This window comes from Vicugna pacos, chromosome X (assembly GCF_048564905.1).
Source record: "Vicugna pacos chromosome X, VicPac4, whole genome shotgun sequence".
Taxonomy (NCBI): Eukaryota; Metazoa; Chordata; class Mammalia; order Artiodactyla; family Camelidae; genus Vicugna; species Vicugna pacos.
In genome coordinates this window covers 92,214,942-92,232,136 of record NC_133023.1, presented here as the reverse complement: position 1 = coordinate 92,232,136, position 17,195 = coordinate 92,214,942, and the positions used below count along the sequence as shown (strand labels likewise).

General features: G+C 39.3%; 1 protein-coding gene across 1 annotated transcript in view; it reads left to right on the top strand.

The window, feature by feature from the left end:
- The window catches only part of FRMD7 (FERM domain containing 7), a 34,880-nt gene extending 17,695 nt beyond the window's left edge, over positions 1-17,185 (top strand). Inside the window, exons 6-12 of the mRNA XM_031671322.2 lie at positions 5,481-5,595; positions 5,991-6,138; positions 9,318-9,413; positions 10,777-10,940; positions 12,396-12,464; positions 12,579-12,654; positions 14,431-17,185. Of these exons, the coding sequence (XP_031527182.2) occupies positions 5,481-5,595; positions 5,991-6,138; positions 9,318-9,413; positions 10,777-10,940; positions 12,396-12,464; positions 12,579-12,654; positions 14,431-15,522 (1,760 nt within the window). The 3' untranslated portion in view covers positions 15,523-17,185. The remainder of the gene's footprint in view (positions 1-5,480; positions 5,596-5,990; positions 6,139-9,317; positions 9,414-10,776; positions 10,941-12,395; positions 12,465-12,578; positions 12,655-14,430) is intronic.
- Positions 17,186-17,195: the final 10 nt, after the last annotated feature.

Below are 17,195 nucleotides of genomic sequence, written 5' to 3'. Positions count from 1 at the left end.
CTGCATGCAATGGGAAGACATTGAAGCATTAGAAGCAGAGGAGTGAAGTGATATGAATTAGGTTTTAACTACATCATGTTGGCTGCTGTGGTGAAAACAGAAATCTGTAACGAGTAGTAAATAAGCCACAGTGATCAGATGTACAGTATAATGAATATAGACAATAACATTGTACTAGAATATACACATAATACACATTATGTAACCTAAGGATCACTACAACGGCAATCATACTGCAACCTATACGTGTATCAAAGTAATGCACTGTGCACCTTAAATTTGCACACGTTACATGTCAAATTTATTCAATTGAAAAAGAGAGAGAAAATCGACCTTATGAGGGATGGTGGAAGTGGGGAGACCAGATAACAGACTATGGCGGGAGGAAGAGATGGTGGTAGTTTGGACCAGCGTGGTAACAGTGCAGATGCTCATAACATGTGCTGCCTTCATCACTGATGATATTTGCTCATTTGTATGTCAAAGGTCTCTTCCTAGATTGTCGTAGTGCTGCATGGAGAGAAAAATAACCAGTTTTATGTGTTCCTATGTTTTCCTTAGGGTCAACATAGGATCTTATGTTTAGTAAACATAAAGATTGCTGTGTGTGTGTGTGTGTGTGTGTGTGTGATTTATTTTAAAGTATTTTTTTCCCTTGATGGAGGCACTGGGGATTGAACCTAGGACCCCGTGCACGCCGAGCGCATGCTCTACCAGTGAGCTATACCTCGCCTCTAATTTGTTGTCTAAAACAGCTCTATTATGTTATAACTTGCATACCATAAAATTCACTCGTTTTAAGTCTGTAACTCAATGATTTTTAGTAAATTTACAGAGTTGTGCAACCATTACCACAACCCAGTTTTAGAACATTTCCGTCATCCCAAAAGAGATCTCTATGCCCATTTGCAGTCACTCCCTGTATCCATGCTCAGCCCCAGAAACCACTAATTTACTTTCTGTTTCTATAGGTTTGCCTTTTCTGGATATTTCATGTAATAGTAATGCTAAAATATGTGGTCTTTTGCATCTGACTTTTTTCACTCAGCATAATATTTTTTGAAATTCACGCATGTTCTAACACGACTCATAGCAGCCTTTTCCTTTCTGTTGCTGAGTAGTATTCCAGTTTTATGACTATACACATTTTGTTTATCTATAGTCACCTGGTAATGGACTTTTGGATTGTTTCCAGCTTAGCTATTATGAATAATGTTATGAACATTCATATACAAGTCTTTGCATGGACACCTGTTTTCATTTCTCTTGAGTCGATTCCTAGGAATGTAATTGTTTCATCTTAAGGTAAATTTATGTTTAGCATTTTAAGAAATTGCCAAACTGTTCTCCAAATTGTTACGATAAAACCAGAAATGTATGAGGTTTTCAGTTTTTCCACATCTTTGCCAGCACTTGGTGTAACCCATCTTTTTGATTATGGTCATTCTAGTGCAATGAATCTCACTGCAGTTATAATTAGCATTTTTCTAATGACTAATGATGTTGAACACTTTCTCATCTGCATTAAGCATTTCTATGTTTTCTTTGGTAAAATGCCTATTCGAACCTTTTGCCCATTTTTAAATGGCTGTCTTAATTGAATTTAAGATATTTTTACATATTCTTGTTAAAACTCCTTTACGAGATACGTAATTTGCAAAATTGTCTTCCAATCTGTGGCTTGACTTTTCATTTTCTTAATGCTGTCTTTTGGAGTATGACAGTTTTTAAGTTTGATGGAATTCCACTTTCTCAATATGTTTTAGTCAAACATACTTTTGGTGATGATTCTAAGAACTTTTTGCCTAAGTAACCTAAGGTCAAAGGATTTTCTTCTAAGTTTTCTTCTAGAACATTTTTAGGTTTACCTCTTAGATTTAGGTCTATGATCCATTCTGAATTTTTTGTACATTTTTATATTGTATGGTTGCAAGGTAAGAATCCATCTTTTTGTGGGCAGGTGAATGTCTATTTTTCCTATTTTTTAATTGAAAAGACTTATTTCTCCATTGAATTGTCTTGGCACTTTTGTCAAAAACTAACTGACCATAAAAGTAAGGGCTCATTTCTAGATTCTCAATTCTGTTCCTTTTGACCTGTATGTGCTTATGCCATTACCACACTGTGCTGTTTACTGTAGCTTTGTATTCAGTTTTGAAATAGAGAAGTGTATATCCTCGAACTTTGTTCTTTTTCAGAATTGTTTTGGTTATTTTGTATCCTGGGCGTTTCCATATAAATTTTAAGATCATTTGTCAATTTCTACCCCCAAATTTGGTGGGGCTTGCATTGAACTTATAAATTAGTTTTGGCAGAATTACCATCTTTACAATAATGAGTTTTCTAATCCATGAATCTGAATTGTCTCTCCATTTATACAGATCTTTTAAAAATTTCAGCCACATTTTGTAATTCTCAGTATACAATTTTTACATATCTTTTGTTAAATGTATTGGTATTTTTTTATTCTATAGTTCTTTTTTTAACATTTTTATTGAGTTATAGTCATTTTACAATGTTGTGTCAAATTCCAGTGTAGAGCACAATTTTTCAGTTACACATGAACATACATATATTCATTGTCCACTTCTTTTTCACCGTGAGATACCACAAGATCTTATATATATTTCTCTGTGCTATGCAGTATAATCTTGTTTATCTAATCTATTCTGCATATGCCTGTCAGTATCTACAAATTTTGAATTCCCAATCTGTCTTTTCCCACCCCTCACCCGCTTGGCAAACACAAGTTTGTATTCTATGTCTATGAGTCTGTTTCTGTTTTGTATTTATGTTCTTTTTTTTAGATTCTACATATGAGCGATCTCATATGGTATTTTTCTTTCTCTTTCTGGCTTACTGCACTTAGAATGACATTCTCCAGGAGCATCCATGTGGCTGCAAATGGCGTTATGTTGTCGGGTTTTATGGCTGAGTAGTATTCCATTGTATAAATATACCACATCTTCTTTATCCAGTCATTTGTTGATGAACATTTAGGCTGTTTCCATGTCTTCACTATTGTATTTTATTATATGCTATTGTGAATGGAATTATTTTTCTAGTTTCCTTTTTGGATTGTGCATTGCTAGTGCACGCAAATCCAAAACTTTTTATATATTGATGTTCTATCTTGCTACCTTGTTGGACTCCGATATTACTTCCAGTAGCTTTTTGTGGATTCCTTAAGATTTCCTACACACAGCACCATGTTGACTACAAGTAAAGACAGTCTTACCTCTTCCTTTTCAGTGCAAATCTTTATATATCTTCTTGTTGCCTGATTGCACTGACTAGCATCACCAGTACAATTTTGGATGGAAGTGGTAAGAGCATCCCTGTCTTGTTCTTGCCACTCAGGTTTTCACCATTTAGCATGATTTTGATGTTAGCTGTAGGTTTTTCATAGATAATTTTATCAGGTTGAAGAAGTTCCCTTCTATTCTTTCTTTGTTGAATGATTTTTATTATGAATTGACATTGGATTTTGCCCAATGTTCTTTCTGTGTCCATTGAGATGCTAATGTACTTTTGATCCTTTATTAATATAGTGTATTACATTAATTAATCTTCACGTGTTGAACTGATCTTGCAGTGCTGGGATCCTATCCCACTTGGACGTGATATATAATTCTTTTTCTATGTTGCTGGATTCAGTTGACTAGTATTTTGTTGAGGGTTTTGACTATGTATTCATGACCAGTATTGATCTGTAGTTTTCTTGTGATATCTGTGTCTGGTTTGGGTATCAGAGTAATGCTAGCCTCATGAATGAGTTGGTAAGTGCTCCTTCCTCTATTTCCTGGAAAAGTTTGTGAAAAATTGGCATTTATAGCTTATTTGAATATTTGATAGAATTGACTAGTGATATCATATGGGCCTGATTAGATTTGAATGAGATTTGTATTCATTTTGGCACAAAATATAAATAAATAAGCCATTGATTTGGCCTTTTTAAGAAAAGCTTGTTATATAGAGATATTCATTCAAATGTGGTTTTTGACATATACGAATACTCCTCACCTGTTTAAAAATGAGCATGCCGTCTGTCTAAAATGCAATATAAAATGAAGACAAAAGAGAAAATAAGAACTTTCTAGCATTCAAAATCAGTGCTCACATGATCATGAATTTTACTCAATGGGAGAGCACCAACCATACAATTCCATGGAGAATCTGTTTACTCTTATAATTTGTAAAATACGAATAGGTTTGGATATCTGGATTCCCTTTTTTTCATGTTAAAATATGAATTTTAACTGTAAAAATTGTTTTGGTTTTCCATTTTATGGTAGATTAGAAGCCAGAATTTGAAACAAGTAGAGATGTCTTCAGGGGAAATCAATGACCAGGAAGTGATAGGGAGAAGGCATAAAAATTATGAAGAACACACAGCAATTCAAAAATCAAAACACTTTCAAGGCATTTACTATAAGGGTAGATAGTCCTATATACCTGAATTGCCTTTGTAGGCACAGTGCTATAATACATGTTTCTAACAACAAACTGGAGACATTTAGAAAAGAACAGATTGTGAACGGGGATGAACTGCCAGTGATTTGGAACAATCAGAATGATTTCCAGAATGATTCATCTACTGAGGATTCTGTATAGTGGGTTTTACTAGATTCCCAATGTACAGAGTGATGAGTGGCTGTGATTGGCTTGCACTGTAGTTGGCATTTATATTCTCCTTTCTTAATAATGTCTAATCAAGGTGGAGTGAGGTTAGGGGCCTGTTACTAGTTTGCTAGGACTGCCACAACAAAATATAACAGACTAGATGACTAAAATGACAGAAATTTAGTTTCTTACAGTTCTGGAGGCCAGACATCCAAGATTAAGGTGTCGGCAGGTTTGGTATCTTCCGAGGCCTCTCTCCTTGGCTTGCAGAGAGCTGCCTTTCTGATGCGTCCTCACCTGGTCTTTCCTCTGTGCACCTGATGCCTTGCTGTATGTCCAAATTTCTTCTTCGTACAAGGACACCAGTCAGATTGGATTAAGGCCCACTCTACCGCCTCATTTTAACCTCATCCCTCATTTATAGGCCCTGTCTCTAAACACAGTCACATTCTCAGGGACTGGGGGCTAGGACTTCAACATAGGAATTTGAGAGGGAGGATATAATTCAACTTATAACAGGGACTGATCAGAAGTAGAAGAGCTCATAAACAGAATGTGGGAGAAAAAAATATTCATCTGCGATCCTGGAGCCTTTAAGATCTCCACTGTCTGTGACTTACTATGCGGAGACTTCATAGCAACTCACTTCTTATTTGAAGAAGAACCAGTTAGTTCCCTCCCCCAACAACCAGCTATATCCTAAAACTTAAATATACATAAAGCATTTGGTGGGAGGTCTGGGGCTGCATTGACTGCAAAGAAAGGGCTATTTGGGGGGAGGTCAGAGGGTCTGCTGGGTGCTCTGCTGCTTAACTCCTCAATGGTGATGTGAAAAACGTCATTTGTCTGCCATGCAGCGGAACTGGGAGACTTTCATGAAGAAACAGATAGGAAACATCTGGCACAAACCCGCTACTTACCGAACCAAGATGATTTAGAGAGCAAGATTGTGCACTTCCATCAGAAGCACATGTAAGTACTTTCACTGGCACCTGCTTTCATCTGCTCTACCCACAGGAAACACTAAAGCTGGGGACAGACTCTTAAAAGCAGGCCCTTTTCGAACTCCCAATTTATCTTGTCCCACCCCCTTTCCCCCCTGGTAACCATAAGTTTGCTTGTTACCTCTAATGAAAAAGAATATGAAGAGGAATATATGTATGTATATGTATGGCTGAAACATTACGCTGTACACCAGAAATTGACACGTTGTAAACTGGCTATTCTTCAATTTTAAAAAAAGCAAGCCCTTAAGTCAGAGAAGCTTCAGGCTTGAGAAAACACAGAGCTCCTCTTGGAGCTCTCGGGGTGGAGGTGTCATTCTTGCCGCCTTTATTAGGTTCATAATAAATTCTTTCCCCTTGCAGCGGCAGGAGCCCAGCCGAATCTGACATTCTGCTACTGGACATAGCGAGGAAGCTGGATATGTATGGCATCAGGCCACACCCCGCCAGTGATGGCGAAGGGATGCAGATCCACCTGGCTGTTGCCCACATGGGAGTACTGGTATTACGGGTAATGGCTCTTGTCCTTTAAAGTCCTCACCTCTGGAGATTATCTTGGCTCAAAGTTGAGTGTCCATTCTCAAGGCAACCCCACCCTTCAGTCTTACCACTAGCTAGAAAGGGAGGTGATGCTTGGAAGAGTTTGAGGTAAGTCCCTTCCCCTCAATGTGCTTTGCTTCCGTTTCCAGTCTGTAACTGACTGTTATGATTCTCAGGAGCTCCCACACCAGATCAGAGCAGCACGGTGGAGAGATGAAGTCAAGGGACTCTTCGGGACTTTGAGACCCTAGATAAGAATACGGATTTCGGCATCTTAAAAGTTCAGGCTGTGATGTAAAGTGCATTCAGCCTGTCCAAAGCCACCAGAATTCAGACAGAATTAGGCCCAAAATGTGGTGTTCTCATTCAGTTACTGGTTTCATTGGCGATGCCCAATGCCAGCTGGTGGGAAATTAGCGCCCAACCCTGCAAGCAGTCATTGCTTTTACTGACTCATCCTTTCCACGGGACTCTGTTTTCCAGGTTAGAAACCAACTCAGGGCTCTCTGGTCCTGAATCATCATTAATCCTCACTGCAAGGAAGATGGCCAAAGGCTATTTTTCAACAGTTTTTCAGTCTTAGGACTTCTTATGTCTGTGAACATTCAGTGAATTTAGATCCAAATTAAGGTTCAAGAACACTTGTCTAACCATCAGAGTGATAGGCAGATGTATACCTAGACAGGTTTGGGAATGAATCACTTGTGAGAAAGAAAGGGATGACTTCAGACCCACTGACCCCTCAGGACTGAATTAGAGCACTGAAATAAGTCACAAAGCAGGCCAGGCACAGGCTTGACTGCAAGAATCTTGACCTTCTTATTTACTTGGTTGTAAATTTCACAGCAGGAGAGTCACACTGATGGACAAAAGACCCAGTAGAGTGAGGCATGCCTGTTCACCCAGGAGGGTATTTTCACTTGTTCACTCTAAGCCCTGATCCTTGCTATTTCCTACTGCATGAGAGAAAATGGGGAGCGTAGGGGAGCAAGCCCATCGTGTGGATTGTGATCTCTTGCAGTGTGAGTACTTCTGTGGACAGTTGGGAACAATATAGACGGTCTATTTTGTCCTGCTCCAAAGCCAGTCAAAGAACATTTTATGTTTTGAGTACGTTCTCTGTGTTCTTCATTGTATTAGTCTTTTTAAAGAAAGCTTTATTGAGATATAATTCACATAACAAAGTTCATCTGTTTTAACTGTACAATTCTGTGAGTTTAAGTGTATTTCCAGAGTTGGGCGGCAGTGATTCCTTCTGTCATTCATCCTTTTATCAGCGTGTTTATTGTGCATCTACTCTGCCTCAGGCACTAGAGCCACAGAGGTAAATAGGAATGATTCTGGCTTCACGGAACTTATATTCTTAAGGGGGAAAATAGACCACTAAACAAAAGTAATTGTAAACAAATGTGATGTGCTTTGTGCTAGAAAAAGTGAGGGATGCTAAGCTAACACATGTGCAAGGGGCTTAACATTTATGCTCTGACCTGAGAAAGTTATCCAGACCAAAAGGATAGGGTTGGTAGGTGAGGGAGGGTGTCCCAGAGAAAGGGCACACAGGCGAAGGTCCAGAGAAGGATAAAGGATGATATAATCAAGAAACTAACATTAAGCACGACACAGGGTTCCTGTCATTCAGATCATCACAATTTATTTTGAAAGACTAGAGACATAGTGATCAATATCAGACAATAAGTAATCAAAAGTTAATCTATCACATTAACTTTAGTTGCACAACAAGCAGTATACACAATGGATACATGTGGTCCTGGTAGAGAATGTTTACATGGGGACAGAGGTAGGAGTGACAGTGGTGGGAGTGACACTTCTCAAAATGTTTCTCTTTGTATCCCTTTGATTTTTGGGCCATGTGAAGAGACAACCAACCAACCAAAAGGGTTAAACTATCTGGGTAGTCCAGGAGAGCTAAAGGATTTCAGAGGATTAGAAATGGGTATAGGCTGCAGCAATTAGAATATCCTAGAGGACGTGCTGCCAGAGCTGGCAAGAAGGCTTGACTATGGGAAAGTCATTATGGGTGAGGACAATGAGAAGACCCATGGGAGGAAAGGTACAGAGTTGGATGAAAGGATGTTTTCTGGGAGCACTGGGATCAAAGTTATATTCAATATACTTGGGGCAAGAAAATCCAGCCATGTTGTTTATCTATGTTATACATACTAGTGTGTATCTGTTAATCCCAAACTCCTAATTTATCCCTCCCCAACCCTTTCCCCCTTTGGTAACCATCAACTATACTTCAATTTAAAAAAAATTTTAAAAAAAAGAAAAGAAAATCTAGCCAAACGAATTTAGAGTTGATGCAGGTGGTAAGGAGCTATTGAAGGTGTTTGAGTAAATGAGGTGGCAGGATAAATAGGACTTTTTTTAAGCAGTTGAATCTGGAAACGTGGGGAGGGGATGAGATTAGAGAAGCTATTGCAGTGCAGGTTTCCCCTGCTATTGAAAAGTATAGTATTCCTATGAAACCTTTCCTAGCAGAAGTGGCATAAAGCGAAGCAGCATTACCTGAGGACACATCTTGCTAGTGGATGCATCAAATAAATCAGGATAAGGTACTGATGTACAGTTCAAAGCTATGGAGGCTTACTGCTGAGATGCTGAGTGTAGTTCCTAGGGGAAGAGCTTAGAGGCGCCACTCTTGTGCCCGGCATGTGTGCTGCCTCTGTAATAGCTCAATGCAAAACAAATGCTGATCACTGGGTTTTTTGGGGGGGGTTGCCCTTTTTTTTTTTTGCTAAAAGCAAAAATCCTCTTTGGATTTCTTTCAGTTAGCAAAAACAGGTAATAATGTGGATCTTTTTGTAAAAGCAAAGTGATGTGATGTGAACTTTTGAAAAGTGGGGGATACCTGGGTATCTGCAAGCCTCTTCTACTGTGATCTCCCTATCTTGGTTAGAAACCTTCCCCAGGCATGCCCCTCTTCCTTGCATTTCAGAGCAGTCTGTGTCCCACCTGGAATGCCTTCTTTGGCCATAGCTTCTGCCTACTACAACAGGATCAATCTGTACAAGAGACAGAGCAAAGGTAGTCTCATTCACGAAGCACATTTTCCAACAGGTTTGCATTGTCTTACAAACCAGCTTGTGCTGACATTCATCCTGAAATCTGCCATGTGTTTCATTATAGGGAAATACAAAGATCAATACTTTCAACTGGGCTAAAATCCGCAAGTTGAGTTTTAAGAGAAAGCATTTTCTCATCAAATTGCATGCCAACATCTTGGTAAGTAACTTTTTAATAAATTCTACTTTCTGCTCACTTGGGATTTCTTGGTTGTTTCTGCAAACGGTTTGATTGTGAGTGGTGAAAGCTGGCTGGCCCTGACTAGAGATGTGCTCTCTCTTTTGCCTTAGAATTTTACTAAGGCAAAATACTAACAAATCCTATTGGCAGTTCAGAATGAATAAAGTAATAGGAAAATGTGGTGACTAGGATGAGAGACAAGTCTCCTTAGAAACCATTTTTCAGGGATTTGATAAGTCAAATGGAAGAGCCCAGATCTAAGACTATGGGCGTATTTATTCAATGTTATTTGCTCCCTGTTATAAAGTATTTCATTTTCTTTCCTTAAGCAGAAATAATTGAATACCTACTACATGCCAAATGATTGAACACCTACTCTTTCCCAAAGCAAGAGGAGGGGGGTGTGTATATGAAGTAAAAGAAGCAATTATTGGTCAAGGCTGCATTGTACAGGGTGAGACAAAGGGGATAGAAAGAATGATTTTTTTTGACTGTAAAGGAAATGAAAAATGTGTATCAACTACTTTTTTTGACCTACAGACGATTTAGTCATTTGAGCTTCATTCTCTGGATCTAAGCCTTACATAAAAGGGTTCCTCTGAGCAGTTCCAAGACTGCATCCAGTGTTAAGCCCATGGAGAGTCCCAGGGCTGCATCTAGGGACTTGGAAAGGAATGAGAGAAGGAGGGCAGCAAAGTGGGTGGGTGGGGCTGTTGGAAACAGGGCTGCACACGGGCCTGGGTAAATGGGGGTTTGTGGGGAGTCGGGGGATGGTGCAAACTTGAACTTTAGGTCTGGAAGGCCAAGCTCCACTACAACAGATTAGAATATGCTAAATGAGCAACACAGAGCATCACAGAACAAGACAGCATAGAGGAGGAGACATGTTTCTAGCTGATATGTTAAAAAGACTCATGTCTGTGTAATCATCCTATAAAGCCTGCCATCTGTAAGAAAAACCTCCTCCCTCCCCTTTCCTGTTGGTCACTTATAACTTCTTGTCACCTTGAAAGGATGCCCTTTGATGTTCATTTTAACCTAATTTACAACTTTATAAAAATGTTCCTGGCAGAGAAGTGGGGGTAAAAATGTGTGTGAGGTGACGGGGGTGTGCAAAACAAGATTTGCTTCTTAGAGAAGGCTCTGTTTTTGAGCAGTGGCCCTGTCTGTTCCTCGGAAGGTTGCCAATCGTTTGGTTTCAGTAGGTGTGAAGCTTAAGGTAGCCAAGTGGAAAATCAGAAGCTGTATGGGTCCCTGGACCAATAGTTTGGAAGGTGGTGGGATTTGAAGGTCTTTGACATTCTGGAAGGATGTTTTGCTTGATGGAAATTGGTTTATACAGGTGTTGTGCAAGGATACTTTGGAGTTCACCATGGCCAGCCGAGACGCCTGCAAGGCCTTCTGGAAGACTTGTGTGGAATACCATGCTTTCTTCAGACTTTCTGAAGAGCCCAAATCAAAACCCAAAACGCTACTCTGTAGCAAGGGTTCCAGTTTCCGCTACAGGTAATTAAATCTGGCACCTAGGCAAACTAAACACAGAACTTCTTTTCAATAACATGAAGGCATTAGGAGGAGCTTCAGTTCTAGAAACAGTCAAGAATCCATTTCAGTGGGGTAAGCTTAGGAGGGGGAGCATGTAGCTCTGGGGGTGGGGTATGTAGCTCAGTGGTGAAGTACATGCTTGGCATTTGTGAGGTACTGGGTTCAATCCTCAGTGCCTCCATTAGAAAAAAGCATTAAAAAAAGAATCCATTTCAATCACTTAAAGGATGATACCCTTTACTGCTCATTCTCTGTGTGACTCATTGAATCAATATCTCATAACTGGGAGGCAGCGGGAGGTGTGCACCCAATTTAAGGGGTTAGATCAGAATTTCTGCAAGGATACGGGGACATAGGTTGTTTGAGAGAATGTAGTCAATGAATCTATTGTTTTTCTTATATGCAACTTACATGCATGGGAAGAAAGTTCAACAACATCTTTTTGGTGGTGGTTAGGCAACACATAGGGTGAGGAAGCACTGGAGGGGCTAAGGAATTCAGGAGGTTGAGTAATATGGTAGTAGAGGCTCCTTACTACAGGTTAACTAGCACCTTGGAAGAATGCAAATGAGGTCTCAATAAGAACTTGTTTTTACTTGAACCCACCAGTGTAGGAATTCTTTGGAAGATGCTTTCAAAACTCTTGGCTAAGATAAAAAAATTCTAATCCAATGCTTCCCATAAAGGATTTTTTAAACAGTGGAAGCCTGCCCCAGTAAAAAATGAGATTTTAAAAAGACACATATTTTTATGGAATCATTCCAAATGTATTCTACAAACCCCTGCCTTCTTAAGCAGATGATACTGAGCATATTTTGCCCTTTTTAAAAAATGACCTGAGTTATTATAAACATTGCTTATTATCCTCTGCCGGCAGCTGTGGTGCAGTGATGGCCTCAGGGCGGGAGAGGCATGTCAGACCCTGTACCTCAGTGATAAATGGCCCAGACTTTGGGGGTTTTATTATTCCTGTGTGTTTCTCCTAGCAATCAGTTGGCTTTCTTTGCTAGTGTGTGTCTGTCTGGAACAACCTTCTTCTACTGTTTAGTTAGCTGTTTTTCTCCTGTCATGGATTGGGAAACTAGACAAATAGCCTCATTAGAAATCATGTGTAAATTTGGAGGAAGGGGAAAGGTCTTTAAAGGAAGGTATATTACTTTTCAAGGCCAGAATTTATAACTGTTAAATAGCCCTGTTCAGAGGCTCTTTAAAAATGTCTAGGTTCTGCGTCACTGGGGTTGCTCTATGCCTGATCCCTGAATAAGTGGGTATTATTAATGTGATGGTCAAAGATTCATGGCATATGTCATTCATCCAAACTCTTTTGATTTCAACAATAAATGAGGCTTTTGAGTTTCAGTAGCCTACTGGATAACAAAGAGCATTAATAAGATGTTTATCTCGTTTTTGTCACAGCGGAAGAACCCAAAGGCAACTTTTGGAATACGGAAAAAAAGGGAGGTTGAAGAGCTTGCCATTTGAAAGGTACATGGCTTGTTTCTTTCTGTCGTATTGATTTGAAGTTGAATTTAGAGATTTATAGCTATCCTGTATTCACATGAAGACCATTTCAATTCCTTCTCTGTTTGGGGATTTCAGGAAACATTACCCATCTCAGTACCATGAACGACAGTGCCGGTCCTCACCAGACCTCCTCTCTGATGTGTCAAAACAAGTAAGGTTTTTAAAATTCCTTCTTCTTTAGATAAGTGCAATGCATCCGCATTGCAAATGCTTCCAAGAATTGATTCTGTCAGAGTCTTCCAGTATGTAAAAAAGTTTACTCTGTTCAAGTAGGTTAGCCTCCTGGGGAGGTCTGGCAGCTCAGTATCTCCAACCAGTAGAAGACTCTTGGGTAAACTACTACTGGTGTGTACTTTATAGACTGGAAAGATCTGGCACATCTTTAAATTGCAACCTGTACCACTAACATCTTACAAAATGCAGATCCAGATGAATTTCTATGGCTTTGCATTTTAAAAACTGAAAGCTCTGCTTTTTCGCCTATGAAAATCTTAAGGCTTAGAGGAAGCTATAAGGTCTTGGGTTAGGTTTTAAAGTACTTTTGCCATGAAATTTTATAAACTTAAGAACAAAGTGCTCAAAAAGATACATGCACCCCAATGTTCATAGCAGAACTATTCACAACAGCCAAGACATGCAAACACCCTAAATGCTCATTGATAGATGAATAGATAAAGAAGATGTGGTGTTTCTATGTATATATGTGTATATGTATACACACACACACACACACAACTGTGTGCGCATGCATGCACACACACACAATGGAGTACTACTCAGCCATAAAAAATAATAAAATAATGCCCTTTGGAGCAACATGGATGGACCTGGAGATTGTCTTACTAAGTGAAGTAAGCCAGAAAGAGAAAAATTCTGTATAATAGCACTTATATGTGGAGTCTAAAAAAATGATACAAATTAACTTATTTACAAAATAGAAATAGACTCACAGGCATAGAAAACAAACTTACGGTTACCGGGGCAGGGGGTTGGAGGGATAAATTGGGAGTTCAGGATTTGCAGATACTAACTACTATATATAAAATAAACAAGGTCTTATTGTATAACACAAGAAACTATATTCAATATTTTGTGGGAACCTATAATGAAAAAGAATATGAAAAAGAATATATATATATGTATGTATATATATATGTATGTGTGTGTATGTGTACATATATACATATATATAAAAAACTGAATCACTATGGCTATACACCAGAAATTAACACAACATTGTAAACCAACTATACTTCAATTAAAAAAAAACAAATTCCTATTCTTCTGGAACTGTGAGATGATGGCTTCATTTGAGTTTTATAGTATGAACCATTGTATAGTTAATTATTTTTCTTTTGTTTCCCTAAAAGAAATTAATTATAGATCTCATAAACTCTTGTCTTCATTCAAGTCACAGGCAGTTTTATCTGAAAGGCATCACAGAGGTATAATGCTGGAAGGTACCATCTCATGTTGACCCTCTCATGCCATTCACAGCCCTCCTCCCCACCATTTTATGGAAAGTAGGGAGGAGGCTGGAACAGGGAGGTTAGGAGACTTGCCTAAGGTCACACAGCAAGTAAAGGCAGAGCCAGGACCAAAAGGCAGAACTCTTGGCTCACAGATATAACTGTTAACCATACTGCTTGAAGTACAATGCTGGCTGAAGTGTGTAGAGAAGGCGGAGGCTGGGAGTGTGATGGCACTGAGAAAAGATCAGGTCATGTCTATTTTTCAGCACAGAAATTGGGGTGTGGTACAAATTATTACCTTTTATGTATCTATTTATCAACCCTGGAATAGAACATGGATTGAAATGATTTTGTGAAAAACTACCTTTGCAAAATTCAAGGCTAATTTAGATCCCTGCCCCCACCCCAACGAAATGGCCTTTTCCTTCTTTCACCAACATGTCTTTTCTGTCAAGGTGGAAGACTTGAGACTAGCGTATGGCAGTGGGTACTACCGAAATGTGAACGGAGTGCACGCATCTGAGCCCGTGCTGGACAGCAGGAGGAGGAACTCTGCAGTAGAGGTGACATTCGCAGCCGAGCTGGAGCGGTCTAAACCAGAGGCGGATCCCACTTCGTTACATCAGTCCCAGAGCAGTTCCTCGTTCCCTTTTTTTTATACAGACCCTGTCTTTAACACTGACCCGGATCCTACCACTGATCCCAGAGACTACTTTGAGGAAAGGAGTCCTCTAAGCTCCTTCCAAACGAGCTGTAAGTTTGCTAACAATCACATGGGCACAGCTTCTGGCCTTCCAAGCAAAGTGAGTCCAGCGAGGCAGTTAACTTACACAGACGTGCCCTATATTCCTTGTACTGGTCAGCAGGTTGACATAATGCCTCCTCAAGTCTTTTTTTATGTGGACAGACCACCCCAGGTGCCCAGACGGTCTCCCATCATGGCAGAGGAAAGGGAAAGGCCAGACAGCTGTCTAGAGCCCACTGCAATGAAGCCAGCCAAAAGAAGCCCAAGGAACATCAGAGTGAAGAGCTTTCAGCAAGACTTTCCAGAGCGGCCGGAAGCTACGGCCAGGACTGCTGGTAGGAGCAACGTCAATGTAGATCTAGAAGAGGAAGATGCCAATTTAGAAGATGCATTTGCATGTAACATTCACAAGCAAACCCCTAAACGGTCCCAGAGCCAATCAGACATGAAAACTATCCGTTTTCCTTTTGGGTCAGAATTTAGACCTTTAGGGCCCTGTCCTGCTCTGAGTCGTAAAGCTGACCTGTTTACATATATGTTTGCAGAGCAGGAGTTTCCAACAGTTCTAACGGATCAGGGAGCAGCAGAAAGGTATGTAGCTAGTGAATCCAGTGATTCTGAATCAGAGATTCTTAAACCAGACTACTACTCTTTGTATGGCAAAGGAATAAGGTCCCCCGTGGCCAGAATCCGCTTGTCTTCTGGTAGTCTACAGCTAGATGAAGAAGATGAAGTTTCTTTCAATACACCAACTGCTGAAGACAGGACTTTGCTAAAACCATGTAATTACTTTTTAGCTTAAAAGTGTGAACTCTATGAACTCAGGTAAAACATAAGGAACCTTCTGCATCAACCATTTTCTTTGTCCCTATTCATTGGTATTAAGGGAATCTTCTAGGCTTGGGCACCTAGCTTATGAAAGATCCAGCTCTTCTGTTCCCTCTGAATCATTCTGGAAAGTGTCCTTTCCTCACCAGCACTGTGGCCACGTGAGGTGGGTATCTTGTCATTTCCATGATACATTTCCCCACAGAGACACTGTAAATGAAGCTCAGGGTGCTCAGCACTGAACAGTGACAGTACAGGTTGGCACATAGACTTGGCTTCTGATGTCATTTAGTGATTTAGTAGATTGTGACTGTATTGGTCATTTTGTTCTTAGTACTATGACTAAAGGTTTCAGGCCTCATTATTCAGGTGGGGCCCAGTAAAAATGGTCCTGTTTTATGTTAAAGACTTCGATTTCCATAACATATTCTAGGGGGAGCATGGCCCTCCTATACTTCAGGAATAAGACAGGGCATAATCCTTTCAACAGAACATGAGTTTATAATTAATCTAGGACTTGGCAGAATTCTAAACCTCAGAAATTCATGAATTGATCAACTTCTAAAGCCAGATATCTGCCTGATGGGGATAATATGATGTTTGACTTATTGCTTCTCTGTTCTTAACTATCTAGTGTATGTAGTGAAAGATAAAAACTTACATGTTGGTTTGCTTATCTAATCTCTCCTGCAAGAATTTATTATTTTTTTTTGCCATACCCTGTTGCATGCATGTAGGCAAGGAAATGAACAACATTTTAATAAAGAGTGATGGAAATCCATTTATTTAAAGAGTAAGTTGTAAGTATGCTCTTCCTTTTGTTTTAATCAATTTCAGAAGTGATTGGCTCTAGCCTATTACTAAGAGAAGGAACAGTTAACAAGGGAAAGGAGGGAGGCAGTTACAAATGTATAGTCAGGAATGGAGAAGGGGTAGAATTGGGGTAGCTGAAAAGAAAAAGGATAGTTCTAAATCCAGACTGAGTTAATGAACCAAATTCTATTATTGACCCCTTGGAATTTCTCTATTATTCCCCCTGGAAAGTATAGCGTTCTATTTCAGAACTTTCTTTTGCTTATTGATTTTAATATTAAGTACAACATATTTATAGATTATGTTAGGTAATGACGTCAAAGAAATGATGCAATTATATAAGCAAGCTGTTTTTATATATGATTGAATGGAGAAAAGATGGGTGGAATAGTTTTCTTAGTCTCCTTGTCCTTACATCAGAAAAATCCCTTTTAAAATACCTCACTCTACCCCTTTGCAACGTTCTAGTACTTTCCTTCCTGCTCCTGGAATCATATCCAGTAACTCACAAGTCTAGAACAGCTGATTAATAATAAGACTATTTTGACGCCCAATCACCTATATTAATCCTATAGATCCTCAAAGCTATACTAAGTTTACCTTTGACTTTTTCTCTAGGAAAAACTCCCAATTCCTCTAAGATCATATGCTATTTTTCATCTCAAGTTCTAAAAATCTTTGTGAAATTTGTTTTCCCAAGAGAAGTACAGGGTTGAAATCTGTAAAAGTTTTCCAAATAAAGCTTTCATTAGGATGACCATATAATTTACTGTCCAACCTAGGGAGGACATTTTTGAGTGAAAGAGGACTCTATTAATAATTTTGTCAGGACAG